This window comes from Diceros bicornis, chromosome 4 (genome assembly GCF_020826845.1).
Source record: "Diceros bicornis minor isolate mBicDic1 chromosome 4, mDicBic1.mat.cur, whole genome shotgun sequence".
NCBI classification, from domain to species: Eukaryota; Metazoa; Chordata; class Mammalia; order Perissodactyla; family Rhinocerotidae; genus Diceros; species Diceros bicornis.
In genome coordinates, this window is record NC_080743.1 from 33068927 (window position 1) to 33085934 (window position 17008).

The 17008-nt window shown below is 32.0% G+C and overlaps 1 protein-coding gene across 2 annotated transcripts in view; it reads right to left on the reverse strand.

Moving 5' to 3' along the window:
* Nucleotides 1–17008, reverse strand: part of DPYD (dihydropyrimidine dehydrogenase) — a 776746-nt gene that overhangs the window by 538266 nt on the left and 221472 nt on the right. For both annotated transcript variants that reach the window (XM_058538603.1, XM_058538604.1), the window contains exons 6-7: nt 14223–14419; nt 5985–6066 (exon numbers count right to left, since the gene is read on the reverse strand). In XM_058538603.1, coding sequence (XP_058394586.1) covers nt 5985–6066; nt 14223–14419 — 279 coding nt within the window. The remainder of the gene's footprint in view (nt 1–5984; nt 6067–14222; nt 14420–17008) is intronic.

Consider the following 17008-nt stretch of genomic DNA (forward strand, 5'->3'; position numbering starts at 1 on the left):
AAAAGTCTCTAAACTGAGACATAGAGGAAGAACAAACTTTATTCATGAAACAATAATTGCAACTAAGCTGCATAGAGTGCTTAACTAAGTACAAGGCTCTCTTCTAAATACTGCATAGATGGATTCATTTAACCCTTACTATTAGTCCTATGAAGTGGTATCAGCATCCTCTTTTTACAGATGGTGATACTAAGAGACAAGAGAGCTTAGACAACCTTTACCAAAGTCACATACGTAGTCTGACTGCAGAGCCGGCATGAGTAACAGCTGTGCTCTTATGTCTCTTGAGGTTACAAGGAGAATGAAAGGCAGAATTGGCACCATCCTCAAAGGCATAGAACCTACTGAAAATGTAGCATTTCTGGAGTATAAAGTGCAAAGCAAAGAATGGAGAGAGAAAGTAGAGGATTATGATGACCGGGACTGTATCATAGAGGGCCATCTTTGTTTTCCTAAAATACTAATTCTATTTTTATACTGGCATATAGAATAACTGTTTGAAAGTTTATAAGCATGAGACAATCAAGGTGAGTTTAATAACTAACATTCAGAACTCTGAAACATATCAAATACCATGGAATAAACCAGAACATTAAATAAACATGTACTATTAAAAGTGTTTAATAGTAAGTATCTAATAATGAGCATTACTATTAGAATTAGTTGAATTAGATGCTATTAAGTGTATCTAATATTGAGGCTTTAGAATTTTAATTTATTCTAACTTTTAAAGAATACATCTTTTATTAAAATATTTCTGCTCATAAAGAAAGATAGTAAGTTCTGTTTATTTTATGAAATAAATAACCTTAATACCAATATATGAAAAAGGTTAGACATAAAAGAAAACTATAGGTCCAAACATTCTAAATACAATTTTAGCAAATAGAATAAGAAAGCAATTTCCAAAGTTGAAAAGTGCAATGCCCTGCCAATGGGTTAATTAGGGAAAGTGATGCTCAGAACACTTGACTTTAGGTTTAGTTTATCCACTGCCTCAACAAAAAGATTCAAGAAAGACCTCTTATCCTTCCTGAGGTGAGGTAGGTGTGTATGCATGCACAGCAGAAGTTTAGTTTAGTAGTGGCAGTACGTGATTTATCAAATGGGAATGAAGACATTCCAGTCCTTCCACCCTAACAGAGAAAACATATCTCCGAGTTTGTAACATACAGGAAAGATACACAGACATTTTATATTTCCATAGTCTGATTCCACCCCAGTAGGCAATAGTGTGCAACTGGAGAAGTAAAAATGTTGAATTATACCTTTCCGTATCGAAAACTGGCAAAACAAATAGCTTGACTCTTGGTGTTAACATACCAGGACTGGGACCAGCAGACTTCACTATACTGTGGACAGACATTGTGGGTAAGATGGAGAATAACTATCATCGGGCAGTAGCTACATGGTAGAATTAGAACAGAGCAATAATAACAATATTCAGTGGAGTGACAGGCACCGGGACTCTTCCCTATCTGTGCTGGGGAATCCAGTAAAATTCCCCTTTTCTAAAAGCCTCAGACCCCCAAACATTTGCCATCCAATCAATAACCCACTCTCAGTCAGAAAGAATAAGGAGAAACATTTTTTGACAAAAAAAGTTAAAATTTTGCTTACATTATGCCTCGGGACATTGGGCTGCGATGTGTAAAACTTAACTAAAACTAGTATTACAAGACAATTACAGGCATCAAAAAGATTCCTGTGGCTGATATACCATGAAATCCTAACATTATTTGTTAAATAGTTAGGATGTTAGAAAAATCACATGGTGGGCATTTTGTTTGTGTTTTCCTTCCTTTTATTCTCCTGCACTTCTATATATGTAATAGTTTTCCATCTTGATTTTCTTAGATATGGCTTACAGCATATATTATACCTTCCTATAATGGTTTTAGTAATATATGACTGGGTACTCAAACTTTTTAGCTAGATTCAGAATAAAATTCACTCCACTTCAAGCTCAGTACAAGAGTTATTACTATTCCAATATAAGGGTTGAATATAACAAGCCTTGAGCCAAAGTTCCATCCCATATCCACTTTGGGACTAGATGAAAACTTTCTTCATATATCCATAATATGTATTTACATATAATAATAATATTTATAATGTAGGATAAAAGTTCATGACATTTTTTGGAGTGGAACTCTTTCTTCACATGAAATATGTGATACCTATTGTAAAAAAATACAGGTAACAATTCACATGCTCCTTACATTTTTCTGATCGAATACTTGGCTAAATAGATAAAATATTTCCAGAATCTAAGATAGGAAATCAAATGGAGAAATTTTTAAAATAATATTTAGCTTTCTTTAGACACAAAAATTATTTTGTTGGCTATTAATGCACACGTTTCTCTCCTTCCGGTAGAGTTACAATATGATTTTATATTAGTTTTCCAATAACATACTTTAATAATGGAAATGCTTTCTTCCAATAAATGTAATGAAAAATGAGATGAAGTAAAGAGGTTATCAAGAAAGAGATCTCAGATATTTTTACTCAAATTTTGAAGCAGAAGAAATGCCTAGCAACTATAAGTTTAATGAAAATAGAATTATATCAAAGTATTTTGAGAAATGGCAGATACATATATATTTTTTAAGCTTATTTAAAAAAATACAAGATTTTATGCAGATTTATATTTTTACCTTTAGAAAATGAAGTTATTAGAAATATTATAAACACTATGAAACAAAAATATTTATGTCCACCTAAGTTCTGAATTGCATGACAAACAAACAAAGAGCTTTTAATTTAAAAGATTAGTAACAATGCTTGACACAAATATCACAAGAGACTTCATTAAAGTCCACTTAAGCTTAAAAATAATCTGCAGTGATCTATATTGGAAATTTATTATAAAATCAAGAGATTTTATTAAAATATAACAGCTAAGAGGCTATTTCTTCTAAAGAATAAATAACTTTATTTTACCAGAAATGATCCTTTGATGAGAAATCAATTGAGAATATACTTTATAAATTAAAAGTTGTATATCCTGCTGATAAGTAAAAGTGAAAAGAAAAATGTGAATTTTATCACAAGAATACAAAAGAAAAATAAATTTATCCTAAATAACTCTGTGTAAAAGAAAAAAGGAAAACTAAAACTACTCAAGAAAAATAACAATAATAATACTAACGAAAACATATGGATTCTGACAAGAGTTTATTCAGGAAGAAATTAATTATTTCAAATGGTTTCATTATTCAACCTAGAAAAATGAAATTACATAAGTACGCAACTCAAGAGGTTAAAAAAAGAATAACAAGTTTAAGGATAGCAGAGGGAAAGAATTAACAAAGATAAAGTGAACAATTAGTGCATAAGCAAACATAAAACTCTAGGAGCTGGTTCTTTTAAAGAATACTTTAACTAGAGAAATGACTACCTAGTCTTCTCAAGAAAAAAAGTTAAGAAAATGCAATGTATAAGTTTAGAGATGTGAAAGAAAATATCACAGATACAGATGAGATATTTGCATTGTATACTGGAATAACATGTTTAGTCTATACTAATTAATTCAAAAGTCTCAATGAAACAGAATATTTTTTCTAGGAAAATATATATCGGCCGAACTGACATGAGAATAAAATAGGTGGAAAGACCAACAACCATGGAAGATATGAAAAAAAAAAAAAAAAGTCAAAGTTCTGTCTCTCATAAAAAGGCTTTGAAGCCAGAAGGGTAAAATTTTCAAATTTAGCAAAAAAGATAAGTCTCAAAACAATATTTTTACTAACAATAAAATAATGAAATGCTCAGAAGTTTATTTTTATAAGGCTAGCGTTAACTCTATTACCAAAAACTCACAAAAATAACAAACAAAAATAAATAAAGCAAAACAAAAACAGGTTTTCAAGTAAATTTGAAACTCTATAAGGACAGCAACAGTATTTGATTATTCCCTGCTATATTTCCAGTTTTAATATTTATTGCATAAATAAGTAAATGCAAAAGAAAAATTTTAAAGACTAACAAATCAAATCTTGTTCTATAAGTACAGATAGAATAAAACATAATGCAAAAATGGATATATTCCAGAAATGCAAAGATTAATATAATTCAATATATTAACTGAAAATAAGTTTTTAAAAAGGGCAATTAAAAAATGTAATACCCCTTCTCCATTAAAATAAAAAAACTAAATAAAATTTGAGTATTCAAAGTCTATAAAAATTAAATTTAATCAATATAATTAAAAATGCTATCTCATAGACATGAAAAGATGCCATGCTGTCTCTCCTCAGAATTGCACATACAATTTAGCGCTTACAATACAAGCCTGAATACTTTTATCTCCTTCACATCTTAAAACAACCTGACAGATGGACAAGACAGTATTAAATTTCTGTTTAATTTAGGTTCTAATTTTTTCTTGATAACATAATAAATTCATAGGGTTTAAAATTCAAATGTACAAAATGGTGATAAAATCCTTCCTACACCTTCCCAAAGGCTATCCATGCTATCAGACTCCTACGTCTTTCCAGAGCTATTCTATGTATATATAAGCAGATATGTTTATATTTATACAAATGGTAGTAGCAAACTTTTACCTTTGAACAGATATGGACCAAGGCTAGGGATATTAACCGACTCTGTCAAAGTCATCTGACTATAAAATTAGAAAGTGGCATGACTGTAGCTAAAATGTATATTTTCTGGCAGTCAGTATATTGACTACTATGGCTTGATGTTTCCTAATAAGAGTAATGGATATGCCCTAATTTATGCCATATATCTGGTACTGTAAAAACTGAATGCAATTTTACAATTGCTTATAAGATAAATTTAGAAGTACCTTAAATTAATTTCTGATTCATCTTCAGTTGGTAGTAACACCTGATATATTAGTTTGAATTCTCAGTAATCATTTCCTCATTTAATGAGATTTAAGTAAGAACTTGTATTCAAAATGAAAGACATTTAAAGAGCTTTTCAGAATATACTTTTATAAAGCAAATAATCACCTTTAAACGATCTATTTTGAACATGATTTTAGAACGCTAAGTTTTCATAAAGTTGGGCACATCTGCACTATGTACTTGCTCTAAGATTTTTTGTTTAGTGATTATGTGTAAATGTTTCATCACCCAACTACTGCCAATAAAATGTAATTATAGATATAAAAGCAGAAAATATTGTTTTGAGTGTTTCTCCTTTTATTGATTATTTTAATTTTTATTTCTAAACACAAGAGCCATGAATAGTTTGTTAGTCACTTTTCAAAATATCTTTTGCATGTACTTACAGAATGTATTATGTAAATCACACTACTTTATTAATCTATTGTGTTATATCTATTATGGAAAATTAAGATTTTTGAAACAAAAATAGCAATATGTTCAACTGAAAAGCCAGAGAATAATATTCTTAATAAGTAGAAATGACAGGAATATCCAAAGTTGTATTCCGAAAGTATGTATGAACTTTTTGACCATCTTTAAAATAACACAATATTTATTTCTCAAAACAATGAAAAATACAAAGCTGTTGCTTTCTATTTTGCTGATTTACTGCTTACGTGGAGAAAGGATTATCACATTAAGACTACTGACATGATGCATATAATAAATAAAACTGTGTAAGAAATTTTGTTCCAAATTGTGAAATACAAATGTTACAGAGTGCACATAACTTGCATGAAAACAAAAACGTGATTAAAGAAACCAAATCTATTAGCTGCACTGAACCCCTAAAGCAATTTAGGAATTTGTTTCTTACAGACAATTAATCACATGCAGGCGTGCCAGATGAGAACTATTGATTGCCCTTTTCCAGGCTAGTGGCATTCAGACAGTAGACAGACAAATGCCCTAAGCAAGGAGAAGCATCTTTCTGCTTCTGCTTGGTGTAGCTTTTAATTGTTCTTTCCTAAAATGTGTGACATTTTGCTGTTAATCTTTAATGTAGAGCTTACTTCTTTCTCTTCGAGCAATACACATGTAAGTGTTATGTTTTTCATTTACCTTTATACCAAGGTCCTTCATAAGCTCAATCTCAAAATTCACTACATCATATGGCAGACGGAACTGAGGGATTTCAGAAGCACTGAAAAAAAAAAGGAAGAAGAAGTATTTATGGAAAAATCACCATTTTAGAAAAATGCAACATATCTTTATTGATCAATAGGATTAAAGGAATAAGTATCTCTTCTAAGGTTATTTTCATATCACATAATGTGAGTGTGAGGACATTCAAATTTTTATATGCATGACAAAATATTACATGGGCTACAGCAGAAACTGATGTGAAAATAAATAATTATAAACAATGGAAAACAGTAAACAATTAGTCAAAAGCAATTCCAATACTTTTAAGTTTATGAAAGTATTTAGTTGATTTATCTACTAACAATTCTCTGAATTCCTAAGAAAACAAAATCTTAAAAAACCAAAAATTACGTGAAAGTATACAGTGTTTAATATACATATATACATATACATACGTATATATTCTACAACTAGACCTCTAGCTTGTTCAAATTCAAATCTGTAGCTTTATGTTACCATGCTGTTTTGGATATTCCAGGATCAGTTCCATGTGATCTATAGAACATTTTTATAGTAAACCAATCTTTTTCTACGAAAGTAATAAGCATCCCAAAAGGATACAGTCATTAAAAAGTAATCCTATTTGATATCAGTGCTCATTGTCTGCACTTAAAAAAAAAACATGAGTCTAAAATATAATAATTTCAATAGTATAATAGTTTTGAGGACTAAAGGTAAGCTCAAATAACTTCAATGTCTTATAGTAATAAAAAGTCTACATATATTCATGCATAATAGCAATTCATTTATTCATTCAACAAACATTTACAAAGTGCCAGGCACAATGGTAGCTGCAGTGATTTGATGGTGAATTTGACCAAATTCCCACTTTTAATAAGGTCTCATTCTGGTGAGCAAAGATACATAAACAGATAATTACAATAGAATGTAGTACATGCAATGAAAGAGATATATCCAGGCATTATAGAGATTGATTTGTAAAATAAATAAATCATTGTTGAAGATGAACCTTCTGGATCATTCAGTGCAAAGTCTTCCATAGTGTATATGTAGTCTTTTCATTCTTTGGTGACTTAAAAACTTGATTATCCAATTAATTTCCATATATCAATCAGCAAGGCACCATGCTCAGTGCTATAGAAAATGCAAAGTATTAAAGAGTATAAAATCAAGGTCCTATACTAAAGGAGCTTTCCATCTAGTTAGGACATGATATTATACATAAGAGTGATGCACTCTTGCATATATAATCACCTGACATATTCTGCATTTGGTTTATTGTTGCTTTATTGTCTGCCTCGAGTATAAGCCCTATGAGAACAGGCACTTTGCTTTGTTCTCCTTTATAGCTCTAATGCCTGAGATAATGACCAACACATAGTAGGAGATCAAGAAACACTGAAGGAAGAAAGGAAGAGAACAAGATAGGTAAACATCAGGTCATGGAGAGCTTTCTGTGCTAAGCCAGAAACTCTTAGGTTATGGGGAGTTATTGAGAGATTTCAAGGAGAAGTGTGATATAATCAGATTTGGAAATGCCTAAGAGAATAAATTTGTAAAAGATAAATCAGGAAGCAAAGAGAACCATTTGGAGGCTACTGCAGTGATACAGGAAGTAAGATATTAAGGACATCAGAGATGAAGGGGTGAAAGGACATTTTTAAAAGTATTCACAAAATACAATTGCCAGGATATTGAAGAATAGTGTAAATAACTTTCATACGTCTGGGTAATGCCATCCACTGAGACAGTAAATTCAGGAAGAGAAGCAATATTGGTATGGAGAGGTTTATAGAGGAGACATCCAGGATTAGAATGTATGGCCAGAACAGAGAGAGAGGTCAGGGCAGATATAGATTTTTAAGTAATTTGCATGTAGGTGTAATTGAAACCATGAGAGTAAATGAGATTACCCTCAAGACTGCATGGTGAGAAAGGGGATAAAATTATAGAAGATAGAAATGGATTGGAATGATTACTTCCAGGTTTGCTGTGCTTATGAAAACAAACTTTTATTCTTCTATCTGTGCTCTTTTAACAATCTAAAGTTTTGAAAGAAATTTTTCTTGTGGCAACCATAAATCCTTTAGTACAGTCAGCAGAATGCCAGAAAACCTGAAAAAAAAAATCATCTTTCGTCTATGTTCATGATTCCTTCATATAAATGGAATTTGCCTATAACTCCCTTCCATTCTTTTTACAGCACAATTGTCATACTTTGATAGAGCTTTCCTCAGTTTATTAAGTTACAGGTACAAGACTTTAAATGTGAATTGCATCACACACGTTCTCAAAATATTTCCTATTGCTATTACTATTTAACTGAAACTCTGTTTCTCTTTATTGTCAATCAATATAAAATGCAATAGACATACTGAAAATATTGTAACATTTGAAATAGCTAAAGCAAAGGACACCATTGCCCTGACTATCCTATCTAATAAAAATGTCATAATCAATATATTTTAATTTTTATAATAGATAAAATCAGAAAGTATATATAGGCATGTACACTTACAGTCTCTTAACCCCATCTTTATTTATATTTGCTATCATAATGTCAAGTGCTGTAATCTTTTTAAACTCATGTCTTGAAAAAAGAAGCCACAGTTGGAGGAAAGCAAAACTACTGATTACTTTATAAATTTGGTGCAGCATCAGGAAAGAGAAGTTCATAGCAATAAATGCCTACTTCAAGAAACAAGAAAAGTCTCAAATAAATAGTCTGACTTTACACCTCAAGGAACTAGAAAAAAGAACAAAAGAAGCCCAAAGATACTAGAAGGAAGGAAATAACAAAGATTACAGTAGAAATAAATGAAATAGAGATTAAAAAGATAATAGAAAAGACTGATGAAACTAAGAGCTGGTTCTTTGAAAAGATAAAATTGACAAACCGTTAGCTAGACTCACCACAAAAAAAAAGAGAGAGGACTCAAAATCAACAATGAAAGAGGAGATGTTACAACTGATACCACAGAAATACAAAGATCATAACAGATTACTATGAACAATTATACACCAACAAATTGGACACCCTAGAATAAATGAATAAATTCCTAAAAACACACAACCTACTACGACTGAATCATGAAGAAACAGAAAATCTGATGAGACCGATTACTGGTAAGAAGATTGAATCAGTAATCAAAAACCTTCCAACAAACAAAAGTCCCGGATCAGACAGCTTCACTGGTGAATTCTACCAAACATTCAAAGAAAAATTAATACCAATCTTTCTCAAACTCTTCCAAAAAACAGAAGAGGGGGGACCTCTTCCAGACATATTTTATAAGGCCAGCATTAGCCTGATACCAAAACCAGACAAGGACACTACTAAAAACGAAAATTACAGGCCAATACCCCTGATGAACAGAGATGCAAAAATTCTCAACAAAATGAATTTAACAATACATTGAAAGTATCATACACCATGATCAAGCAGAATTTATCCAACGATGCAAAGATGGTTCAACATCTGCAAACCAGTCAATGTAATACACCACATTAACAAAAAGAAGGATAGAAATCATACAATCATCTCATTAGATACAGAAAAAGCATTTGACAAAATCCAACATCCATTTCTGATAAAAACTCTCAACAAAGCAGATATAGAGGGAACGTACCTCAACATACCACCACCAATATCATACTCAATGGTGAAAAGCTGAAAGCTTCTCCTCTAAGATCAGGAATAAGACAAGGACGTCCATCATTGTCACTTTTATTAAATATAGTATTGGAAATGCTAGCCAGAGCAATTAAGCAAGAAAAAGAAATAAAAGGCATCCACATTGGAATGAAGAAATAAAACTCACTAGTTTCTGATGACATATTATATATAGAAAACCTTAAAGACTCCGTCCAAAAACTGTTAGAACTAATAAATGAATTTAATAAAGCTGCAAGATAAAAAAATCAGTATGCAAAAATCTGTTGCATTTCTTTACACTAATAAACTATCAGAAAGAGAAATTAAGAAAACAATCCCATTTACAATTGCATCAATAAAGATTGCAATCAATCTGCACTACAACTGCATCGAAAAGAATAAAATACCTAGGAATAAATTTAGCCAAGGAAGTGAAAGATTTGTATATTGAAAAGTAAAAGACATTAACAAAAGAAATTGAAAATAACACAAATATATGGAAAGATATCCCAGGCTCATGGATTGGAAGAATTAATATTGTTAAAAAGTCCATACTTCCCAAAGCAATATACAGATTCAATGCAATCTATATCAACATTCCAATGGCATTTTTCACTGAAATAGAACAATCCTAAAATTTGGAACCACAAAAGACCCCAAATAGCCAAAGCAATCTTGAGAAAGAAGATCAAAGCTGGAGGCATCACACTTGCTGATTTCAAACTATATTACAAAGCTATAGTAACCAAAACAGTGTGGTACTGGCATAAAAATAGACACACAGATCAATGGAACAGAATAGAGAGCCTAGAAATAAACCCATGCATATGTAGTCAATTAATTAACGACAAAGGAGTCAAGAATATACAATGGGGAAAGACAGTTTCTTCAATAAATGGTGTTGGGAGAACTGAACAGCCACACGCAAAAGAATGAAACTGGACCACTATATTACACCATATACAAAAATTAGCTCAAAATAAATTAAAGACTTGAATGTAAGACCTGAAAACATAAAACTCCTAGAAGAAAACATAGGTGATAAGCTCCTTGACACAGGTCTTCACAATTCTTTAAATCCAACACCAAAAGCAAAAGCAACAAAAGCAAAAATAAACAAGTGGGCTACATCAAACTAAAAAGCTTCTGCACAGCAAAAAAAAAAAAACACCCATCAACAAAAGGAAAAGACAACCTACTGAATGGAAGAAAATAATTGCAAAATCATATTTCTGATAAGCAGCTAATGTCCAAAGTATATAAAGAATTCATAGAACTCGATAGCAAAAAAGCAAATAATGATCAAAAGACGGGCAGAAGATCTGAAGAGATATTTTTCAAAAACAGACATATAGATGGCCAATGGGTATATGAAAAGATGCACAACATTATTAATCACTAGGGAAATGCAAACCAAAACCACAATGAGATATCACCTCACACCTATTAGAATGGCTATTACCAAAAAGATTAGAGATAACAATTGGTGAGGATATGGAGAAAGAGGAATCCTTATGCACTGTTGGTGGGAATGTAAATTGGTGCAACCACTATGAAAAACAGTATGGAGGTTCCTCAAAAACTTAAAAATTGAATTACCGGGGCCAGCCTAGTGGCGTAGCGGTTAAGTGTGCATGCTCCACTTCGGCAGCCCGGGGTTCCCAGATTCGGATCCTGGGCACACACCAACACACCACTTGTCTGGCCATGCTGTGGCAGCTGTCCCATATAAAGTAAAGGAAGATGCGCACGGATGTTTGCCCAGCGCCAATCTTCCTCCGCAAAAAAAGGAGGATTGGCATTGGATGTTAGCTCAGGGCTGATCTTCCTCACAAACATAAATAAATAAATTGAATTACCATATGATCCAGCAATTACACTTCTGGGTATTTATCTGAAGAAAACAAAAACACTAATTCAAAAAGATATATGCACCCCCATGTTCATTGCAGCATTATTTACAATAGCCAAGATATGGAAACAACAAAAGTGCCCACTGATGGATAAATGGATAAAGAAATTGTGGTATTTATATACAATAGAATGTTATTCAGCCATAAAAAAAGAATGAAATCTTGCCATTTATGATGACATGGATAGACCTTGAGGGCACTGTGCTCAGTGAAATAAGTCAGACAGAGAAAGACAAATACCATATGATCTTTCTCATATGTGGAATCTAAAAACGAAAAAAGCTCAAGGCACAAAAAACAGATTGGTGGTTGCAGGAGGTGTGGGTGGTGAAAGAAATGGGTATTTTTCGGGTATTTTTAGTTTAAATAAATTGAATAAAACTTTAAAAAAAATAATCAATCGATTGTGTTCAATACAATAGGGGTTAAGTCCTGGATATCATTCATCAACTCTAATGATTTTTAAAAAAGTAGTTGCAATACTAATTCACCAGGGATAAAAGGATCTGTTTGGATACAAAGGAGAAGGAAAGATAAAACTTGACATCACCTCTTTAAGCAATTGACTTCAAATACAAAGCTAATTTAATCTTTTTCAGCCACTTTGAAGATATAAGAGAATGAGAAGCATATGTAAGTGAGAAAACAAATTAACAGGAAAGTGTTGTGGTTGTAATTCTGGCTAAATTCCAATGTCAGCTTTTATAATTCTGTAACAGTGACACATAATGCCTCTACCATGGGACAGTCCAAATGAGACTGATTAAACACTTCATATTCTCCCTAGATACTGAGAAGATTCAAAAGCTAACAAAAGAAAATAAATCAAAAAAGAATTTAAAAGAAACATGTTTGGTCATTAATCCATTTCTGTCCCAGTAGAAAGTGTTTACAAATATATGAAAACAAGTTTAGTGCCAATTTATATGATTTAAAAATGCCCATCCTGCATTTGAATTAAGAAAGAGATAAAGACGCTAAGAATCATAATCTTCTACCAAAATTGTCAACACAGAATAATTCACAAACAGGGCTTGTTCCATTTTAAGCTTCTTGGGAAAATGCAATTAAGGGGCAAAAAGATTTTTCCTAGTCTACTAGGGTACACAACAATTAAGTTCATACTTTTTAAATTAGCTTACATAATCGTTGATGTGTATAATTGAAAAAAATGTACAAGGCTTATACATATGTTGCTAATAGATTATGTTTTTCCTAATTAATAAAGGAATTAATGTGGTAAAATGCCATTAAAAAAGATAGTCTAAATCATTCCAGCAAAATAATACATTAGGTATTTTACTTTCCAGGAAAATAGTTTTATAAAATATGTGTAATCCCTTAAAACTCATAGTGGTAAAACATCAATACAGAAAACAATAATTATTTCTTGACAATCATATTGTTTTTTCTTCAGTTTATGCTTCATATCCTTTCCACAGAGTCTTTTTTACTATGTGATATTTTTGCTTGATGATTCATCAAAGACTTTTATATTAATGATAGCTCGTCTTGGGTTTAGCATATTGTCATTTGACAATACTGAAATTTACACATTTATTGATACATATTTACAGGTGCTATAAAACAAAAAATATAAGCACAAATTTTAGTCACAAGTCGATTTAATTCTTTCTGTGATTGTTAAATAACAAATCTGTTGCTCAAAGAATAGTTCAGTGCCATCAAAAGTTAAATAATAAGTATAGCAACAGATATACCAAATGGTTGTATTTCATAATCTATGATTTCTGATGCAAGATGAAATATTTAGGGAAAATAACAATAAATTGAGTAATATTATCAACTTACCACCCAAATTCTTTCTCATTTTTACATCAACTATTTTAAGCAATATCTACTGTCTACTTAAAATAAATTTTATTTCTTTATGATCACAAATGTAAAATATGTTTACTATAGAGTTCCATTTATTTTAAATAAAGCAAACTCATCCAATTTCTAAGCTTGGTTTGACTATCTGAAAGTCACTTACCCAAAGTGAACATTTTCCATTTCAGTGTATGAATCTTTACGGGAATAAAAGACTATGTTACCAAATTCTAGTTTACAACAATGATAATGATTAAAAGTAAATATGAATAAAGCATGTATTAAATAAATACTGCAGAAACATACATTAAAATGGAACATTTTTTGTAGACTCTGACATAATTGTAATCAAATGCAAAACTTAAGAGATTGTAAACTGAAAATATGTGAGCAGGACATGTCTGTACACAACAAAATGCATCACCCAATATTTTATGGAGCTAAGTTTTCCCCATCTCTAATTTCCATAATTTTCGGATATATCTCCATTAAAGAAAAGATTCACAGTGATGAAATAAGTTTTCATATGATTGGTTCCTCCATCCATAAAATATTTTGCTAAGATTTCTCTTACATTCACAGAACTAGACAGAGAAACTTTTAAATATCGCTTAAAGCCAACTGCAAATTTAAAGTGAATAATAAAATCAAAATTTGAGCATTTGGAAAAAGAACATTTAAAATACCATCTGTGAGCCTGAAGTTCCTATATGATTATGAACCAATGATATTCATAATTGTTTTACTCCATCATTTTTGACACTATAAACATGAAATAATTGTAGGCCTTACCTTAAACCACCAACATATTCTTGTTTTTCAAATATAGTGATGTCAGAGTAGCCCAATCGAGCCAAAAAGGAAGCACAACTTATACTTGCAGGTCCAGCACCAAAAAGAGCAATCTTTGCAGAATAGGCTTCAGGCATTTTTTCTGGGGGAGGCAGAGAAGGATTTCTGATTTGTGGGATATTCATTGCTTTGAACACCTATGGAAAAACCAGTTGTCATGGTTAACATTTTTAAACTAACTTTTATATCCTCAAACATATTTTTAATGTTTTAAACCCCCTAGTGTTTTAAATAGAAATAAACAATACATTTTCAGTATTATAACTTCATACTTAGAAGTTATATTGGGCCAAGCAGATGACAATTTACACTTGACTAACTCTTTCTCAATCTTTGAAATTCTTGTCTGGGGTCACACCTCCCCTAGGAAGCATTCCTGACTCACTTTCCCTACTCTCACATCTAGGCCAAGTTAAGTGCTCCTCCTCTGAGCTCCTATGGCATACTTTGTATGCCTCTAACATAACCATTTACTGCTGTACCTGTTTATGTGTCATGTTTCCATGTTAGTCAGTAGAACGTTATCTCCTCGAGTCAGAGAATATGTCATATATAAAAACATACACACATATAACGTATTAACTATAAGTTTTAGGTACTTTTTACAACATGCTACCACTGTACTACCAGCAGTTAGCACTAACCTGGTACATAGTAGACATTCAGAAAATAATTTGTTGACATCTGCTTCGGGTTACGATAGATAAGCTTTTAAAGGATAACATTTCAAAAATCTGTTAGAAGCACTGGAGAGCTACTGAAGTAAGCCAGACTAGAGGGGCCAAGATCTCAAGAGAAAAGGGAACAGCAGAGAAGTGAGATGACAGTTTAGGAGTTACTTTAACCCTGAGGTAATTGGCCACTTCTTAGCAGAGGGAGGAAGGCTAAGAATCTTGTAGAGGATCACAGCTCAGAAGAGACAGCAAGAGAGATTTCTGGCAATCTTTTAGGAGTAGAGAGACACTGGGTTTTGGGAATGAAAGAGGCCAGAAACCGGAAGCAGAAGAAAGTGCAGAAAAGGGAGCTTAATTCTTAAGTGCATAAGGCAGTAGGCTAAGAATCTAAACAAAAACTCTCTGTAAAGCAGAGGAGAGCTTTCTGCACTCTGACGGTCCAGAGGAAACAAAAACTGAAGTGCAGGAGTAGCTAAAGAAGGAAGAGCCCTAGTAAACATTCCAGCACACAGCTAGAACTTCTGAAGGGCTACACTCTACAAGAGGGGCAGACCAGACATAGACAAGCAACCAGCCTGGGTCAGCTCAGCCTCTGATTTGAATGAAAGTGATTAGTTCTCACTCTATCTACCAAATGATAGGGTGGACCTTCTGTGGAGGATAATAAGTCAACTGCAGCATCCACAAATGTTCATATACAATGTCTGGCTTTTGATCAAAAAGCCAAGGCCTGCCAACAACTACGAACTAAGAACTGTCAATAACTAAGAAAATAGAAAGAGATGCATACGTAATCCAGTAAGTGTAGTTATCAAACATAGACTTTAGAATAACTACGATGAACCTGTCCAAAAAACAAATAAGAATGTGAAATTCACCAGGAAACTGGAATTTATTAAAAAACAAAAGAAATTTTGGAAGAGAAAAAAGTACAAAATTGAAATTAAAAACTAAATAAATGTATTTAACAGCAGAAGCAAGAGAAAGTTTAGTTTTGAGACACTGAACATATCAGACACGAATTCTAGCCAATGGTATGCAAATAAAGTAACAATTATCCAATAATATACAATATGTATACATTTTAACCCAAGGATTTTTTAATTATTTTTCAATGAAACTTTAAGTGTTCTTTTAAAAAATTGTCAAAATGCAAATATTAAAATAAAAAACTATGCTTATTGAATCCCTACCAGTGCCCAACACCAAGTTGAAGGCTCTCGGGGTTTGAAGGAATGGAAGCATGCATACTCCTCCACACACATAGCAACATGGACACGCACTAGAATGTGAATGATTACCCCGAGCTGTGCAACTTATGAGCTGTTTAATACATACTCAATACCTTGCTCAATACACTGACCTATGAACTGATACTATTCTTTCGCCTGTTTTGTTTTACTTTTCTTGTTCTGCTTTTTTAACTTTTTATTGCACTGGATTTTCCCCCTTAGTTTCATAGCAGGTTCAATCAATCTTGGTAGTTTTTCTTATGAAGTGATATTTGAACAAAATTTTGTAAATTTTATCACAAAGGGCAAGATTTTTAGAGATCTGGCTTTGAAATTAGACTTCTGGGTTGAGTTCTGACCTCCATCACTCTCATGGTGTATGGTACTGAATAAGTCTCTTAATATCTCTACACCTCAGTCTCCCCAAACTGTAAAGTGGAGTGAATAATATCTATCCCATAGGGCTACTATGAGGATTAAATGAGTTAATACATGTAAAGCACTTTAGAAAAGTACTGGCCATATAGCAAATGTTACTTCTCAATTCACCTGGTATCCAAACTCCATAAGATAGAGTATATCTAAACTTTTACGTCCAATGTGGTAGCCAATAGCCACACGTGACTATTCAAAATTATATTTAAATTCATTATAATTAAAGAAAATTAAAAATTTAGTTTCTCAGTAGCACTAGCCATATTTCAAGTGCTCAATAACTACATGTGGCTAGTGGGAAACGTATTATAGAACATTTCCATCACCGCAGAAATTAGAATTTACAACATGTGATGTGATAGACATAAATAACCTCAAGATCATA